Consider the following 6000-nt stretch of genomic DNA (forward strand, 5'->3'; position numbering starts at 1 on the left):
CTAACTTCGGAGACCTTGTCACTACAGTGATCTGCCATCAAGACAGCACCAGAATCATCTTAGCCTAGGACCTTGTGCCAATGCTAACTCCTGGGCATTGAGGTCTCTCATTCAGGTCCCATTAACCTTGAACCTTCATTCCAACAAGTTCCTGAGGCAATTTTGATACCAGCAGCTTCTGGATATATCTTTGAGAAACCACCTTGGGAAAGAAACGATACTCCAAGCAGTGGCTCTCTGGCTGAATCACTGTTGGTAATAAACACAATGGTCCAGGCACCTTAGGAGCTGCAGGGTTGGATGGATGAGGGATGGAGAGAACAGAAGAAACAATAGCCAGACAGGATCCCAATCAACTAACCAAACAAGCTGGAAGAAAAGCACTGTATGTCTCATCAAAACCGCTCTGAAAAAAAGTATGTCAACCCAAAACAAAAATAATTTTTAACTAAGAGTTCTGTGAGGGACACCAGAGCAGCTGTGAGGTGGTCCACCACAGAACAGGCAGACTTGATAGTGGGCTTAGGAGCCATGAGCAGCTGCAAGTGAATGAAAATGCATCCAATTCAGATCAAATAAACATGCCTGGGCTCTCAGCCAGGGAGAACTCTTGGATTGGACTTTTATCAGGGACCTAAATTTTAACCAGCTGGAACCCTCACCCCCCCCACACACACACACCCCAATACCACCCTATTCTTTTCTACCTTTGGAGATGAAGTATTTGCCTTAAATGGGAAACTTGTGCTTCACTGTAAAGACAGTACCAGCATAGTTTCTGAACTGCTGGAGACACTCTTTGGGGGAAGACGTTTAGAAATAGTAGTTCAGACACAAAAGACCAGGAAATATGTACCCTGTCTAGGGTAGGAAACAAGAAATGGCTCACAGCGAAAACTACTGAACAGAAATTTGTGAGAATAGATTTTTAGGTTTTTGGTTGGTTTGTTTGTTTGCTGGCCTGCTTGCTTTTTAAGATAGGATGTCATTACGTAATAATTCATGTTAGCCCAGAACTCACAATATAGCCTCCAAGCTGGCCTTGAACTCTCAATACTCCTGGCTCTGCCTCCTAAGTGTTTAGGGGGTATGGACCAACATGTCTGGCTTCTTCTTAGCAAGACAGAGGGGGAAGTTTGGGAACCTCTTAGCACAAGGGACTGACCTATTAAGGTATGAAGTTACCCATCACAGACAGAACAAATTTGCCATCAAAAAGTAAGAGTTGGGGCTAAAGACAGGGTCCAGTGAGTATAAGCAGGCAGAAAAACCTGAGCTCCAATCCCTATCACCCCAACAAAAAAGTCAAACATGGCTGCCCATACTTGTGTGGCTATGCTTACAACACCTGAGCATTGTGGGAGGCAGAGACAGGAGGATCATGGGCACTTGCTGACTGCCAGCCTAGACCCAGGTTCAGTGAGAGACCTCTGTGTCGGGGGAATAAAACAAAGTGATAGAACGGGTCACCTGACATCCCCTGGCCTCTACATGAGTGTACACCTACCTGCACAACCTAATCCAGTAAATCAATGAAATAAAACACACACACTGAAAAAAATAAATAAAGTTAATAAGGAATAGTCAGGCCAGTATCATTTCGCAAGCTCCATAAACTGTAACTCTAGAAGCTTCATAAATTGTAACTCCTTTAAAAATAACAATATTTATCATTCAAAGCACAACTTCACCTGGCAAAGACTATGAGACTCTTTTTTTTTCCCCTTCAAGTAGTTGAGGAAATGTGCCCACAGCTCATTTCTAACACACTGTGCTGTGTCAAAGATGGTATCAGTTCCTTAATTACCCCACAAGTAATAGGGAGGTTGTGAAACCTGACCACTTAAACCAGGCTGGCTCATGGCCCTGAGAGCAGCTCTCCTGGGAAAATATCCAGTCCTCCAGTGGCCTGGGTTTCTGGCCCAAATGTCCCATGGAGATTAAGGGAGCGGTCAACCATTTGTTCCCCATCGTCCAGGCCCTGCCCCTCCTCTCCTTCAGGCTTCAAGGTTCCAGGTTCTAAGAGAAATTCAGAGCCCAGGATACCCACTTCTGTCTACATCACATAAAACTTAACCTCACTTTTGCTTGTTTGAGGTAGGGTATGAATGTAGGTACCCTTGGTTGGCCTGGAACTCGGGGTATGTAGGGCAAGCTGGCCTTGAACTCACAGAGATCAGCCAACCTCTACCTCTGAGTGCTGGTACTCCCATCCACCTTTATTCCTTTATCCTTCTTACCCTCTAAGCAATAGGGAAGACTCCAGACCCTGGAGAATGCTAGCCCATACTGATGGGCTACAATTCTGATGCTCCCTCCCAGCCTTTTCTTTGCTTTGCTTGCTTTTTTTTTTTAAACTCAGAGCTATCCTCCTGCCTCAGCCTTTGACCCTTATTCTGATACATTTATACAGACCCAACATCCACAGTTTGAGTGCCAGACCTAGTTAGAGAGGCAGATATGACTCAAATATCCAAGATTCTGAACACAAATACCTACTAGAACCCCAAGACAAAAAAAGCAACCTCTGGGACATCCTAATTATTGAGGTGGGGACAGGGAGGGCATCCTGCAAGAAGCCATGCTGGAGCTAAGACACTAGAGATAAAAAGCAAGGAGATGATATTTTCCCAAGATTTAAAGGTGGCTGTAGCCAGGACCACTGCTCTCAGAGGACACAGCCTATATGCTGCAGATAAGACACAGCACTCAGAAGCCCAGCACTAAGATCTCGACTTCTGTCCACCACTCCCTTGAGACTGAACCCAGACCTCAGGCATGCCACACACATGTTCTACCACTGAGCTATATCCCCCACAACAGTCATTTTACGTTCTTCTCTTTTAAGACAGTCTCTCTAAGTTGCCCAGGCTAGACCTGACATTCATTCTTTAGTCTAGGCAGGCCCAAAACTGTTCATCCTCTGCCTCAGTCACCTAAGTAGCTGGGATTACAGCACTAGGCACAGCTCTCTTGATTCCTCAAATCATTTAATATAGGATTTTGCATTAAGAGTGCAAAGTCTACCTGTCCTCAACCACGATTTATTGGGCTCCAGGCTGTGTGGTCAACCAAGGAAACAAAACACAAAACTGGTAAACACCAGAGTAAGGGGGCCTGAAGGACAGGGCATGGCATTCTGGGAGGGATTCCTTAAAGAGACATCACATAAACTGACTGTAAAGCCAAGTGGAGAGCTCCCACAGTGGATAGAATGGAAAACACACCCAGACAGTGTGGAAGGAATCAGAAGCTAGGTGACAGGGAGGGAGGGACGGAAAAGATGGTTGTGAATGGAGGAGTTACTCACGGTACCCAGCAGGCAAGTAGGGGAGGAACTGAGCCCTTGGAAAGCGCCTGGAATCCCGCATAAGGCCGAGAATCTCCCAGGCTCATCCAGGAAGGGGGTGATGACCCAAGGAAAGGACTGTAGGCATAGGGCAAAAGCTGATGAGATCACTCCCAGGAGAACAGGGCATGTCAATAACCCCGATGGACTACATCAAGGGGGGAGGGGCATGGCGTGTCACAGATACAGTCCTAGAGAACGGAACACAAACACTGCTCTGGTTTCTTCAGAGACCACTATAGACCCAATGCTGAAACTTTAGAAGGGGCATGTATTCTAGGCTACGAAACAGGAAGGCAGCAACAGCCAATACCAGCCCAGATCTGAAATCTTCTAAAAATGGATAGGTCAACTTTGAGATCACCGTAAAGAAATCTGGAGTTTGTTAAAAAAAAAAAAAAAAAACTAGCAGTGCTGTTTTACTGCAATGGAACAGAGGAAGAAATGTCGAGGCTTTACTTAAACGGGAAGAAATAACAGCGTTCACGACGCGTAAAAGAACCATAGCTGCCAGGCTCGTACCTGTTCTTCTGAACTGTGATTCCCTCTAAATGAGAAGTGAGTCAAGTGTCCCTTAGAGGTGCCACGTCCTGTATTGAGACTGTATAGAATTTTCCATGGAAAAATATAAGTCAACGTTGGTCAAAGCAAACTACCCCCAATGGATCCGATATATCCTCGTGCCCAGGGGAAATCAGTTTCAACAGGCCCGCCCCCTCTTCCTTCTTTCTAGGTGAGAGCACGGGCTCCTGCAACGCCCGTGTTCTCACAATAGGGTTGAAGGTGTGAGTGGCCTCACTTGCAGCGTCCTTGTTTCTGTGGGAGGTTCAAAGTTCGCAGACCAGGGGACCGCACTATCTAGACAGCACCAAAAGAACACTCAGCTCTGGGAAGAAGGCTTCCAAGTTCCTTGAGAAAGGCTGGGAGCCACCATGGTCTCAAGTCTGGGACACCTGGCGGAGCAGACAAACTTTCGCTGCCCTTTGGCCACAAAAACATCCTCAACTCAAGCTGGGACGCGGGAGTAAGGGATGGGATGGGGGAACATTAGCCAGACGAAAGTCTGAAATGGATGCAGCGTTTCTCAAAAAGTTAGCAATAGGCGATTGGGTAGAAGTTGGGCGACGGTACTGCCTAAAAGGAACAAAGCGACTGCGAGAAAAGGGGGTGCATCCTTCTCTAGCACACCCAAGTCTCCTTCCCTGGCTGCCCTGAGCCCTTGCAGAGCAGTGGACTGCAAGTCCTGGGCACGAACCCCAGACCGCCTCCAAAGCACACCCGTCCTGCCGACTGCCCGGAAGATCTCAATCCGGGACGCGCAGCCCCCGGGCAGAGGGCCGGGAACAAAGGGTGGGGCGCACGGCCCCCGCCCTCAGGAGTGGGACCCCAGCCAGCGGCCGCGCCTCATTAACAACACAAAGCCAGGGGTCGGCGGCCCCTTTCATCCCGGCCCAGACCTGCAGACGCGCTCCCGGTGATCCGGACGCGGGATGGGCTGGAGGAACCGAGAACCCCGTTGCTCTCAGGTCCAGCGTCCAGCCATCGGTCGGCCCCCGCTCGCCTGCACGCTGGCACCTGTACGCGCGACGCGCCCCCAGGTAACCTGGAACCCAGAGAAGCCTTCGCCTTACCCTCCAGCCACAGGTGTCGGCGCCCCTGGCGCGGGCCGAGCCGCCCGCGGCCACTGCCAGCTGCGAGCCATTGAGGCAGGCGTTGACAGTGAAGAAGAAGGAGCAGAGCTGCAGCCACGGAGCCATGGCCGTACGCTCGCCCAGCCGGGCAGGTCTCCGCTAAGTTGCAGCCTGCAGCTCGCTCTCTAGCCCCGAGTGGGCGGTGGCAGCGGCGGCCGAGGATGGCAGCCCTCACGGAGCATGCGCTGCCGGGTTCCACCCCGCCTCTTTCCTCCAGGTCCCGCCCTCAATCTCAGTTTTCCCTCCTGGTCCTGCCCCTGGAGCCCGGCCCTTCAGTCTTGGCCCCGCCTCCCTGGCGCGGAGACTCTGGCTTCGACCGGAGGTTGGCACAGCAGGAGGTTCTGCGCTAAGGGCTTTTTTTTTTTTTTTTTTTTTTTTTTTAAATCCAAAGGATTTGTCTAAATGACTTCTCCATGCAAAAGCTTGGGGAGACTCAAAGAATATAATAATAGTAATTTTAATATTAATAACTTAATAAGTACTTGCTTGTCAAATGTCAAGTTCCTTCTTGCATCCTACCAATGAAATGACAAGGAAATGTCATAATAAAGCCTCTAGGGAAATCCTGTCTCTACATTTACTCCTGGGACCTAGGACAAATGACTTGCTTCCTCCAAAGTGCTATTCCCTGTAAGACAACCACAAACTGACTTGCATAAGGTCACATAGCTTGAACTGAAAATTAATGTTCTTCTCAGACACAAATCAAACTTACCTTAGGGAATGTGTGTTATCTCTGGAAAAGGAGGCAAAGGGACTCCTTTAGAGTCTTTTTTTTTTTTTTAAAGATTTATTTATTTCATGTATGTGAATACACTGTTGCTGTCTTCAGACACACCAGTAGAAGGCATCAGATCCCATTACAGATGGTTGTGAGCCACCATGTGGTTGCTGGGATTCGAACTCAGGACCTCTGGAAGAGCAGTCAGTGTTCTTAACCACTGAGCCATCTCTCCAGCC

At 48.8% G+C, this 6000-nt stretch overlaps 1 protein-coding gene across 2 annotated transcripts in view; it reads right to left on the reverse strand.

The window, feature by feature from the left end:
- IL17RD (interleukin 17 receptor D) overlaps positions 1 to 5106 on the reverse strand; it is a gene marked incomplete at its 5' end in the record, with an annotated part of 55644 nt that extends 50538 nt beyond the window's left edge. For both annotated transcript variants that reach the window (XM_080926220.1, XM_080926219.1), the window contains one exon: positions 4981 to 5106. In XM_080926220.1, the coding sequence (XP_080782346.1) occupies positions 4981 to 5106 (126 nt within the window). The remainder of the gene's footprint in view (positions 1 to 4980) is intronic.
- Between the last annotated feature and the right edge of the window lie 894 nt (positions 5107 to 6000).

The sequence above is a fragment of the Micromys minutus genome (genome assembly GCF_963924665.1).
Source record: "Micromys minutus genome assembly, chromosome: 12".
Classification (NCBI taxonomy): domain Eukaryota; kingdom Metazoa; phylum Chordata; class Mammalia; order Rodentia; family Muridae; genus Micromys; species Micromys minutus.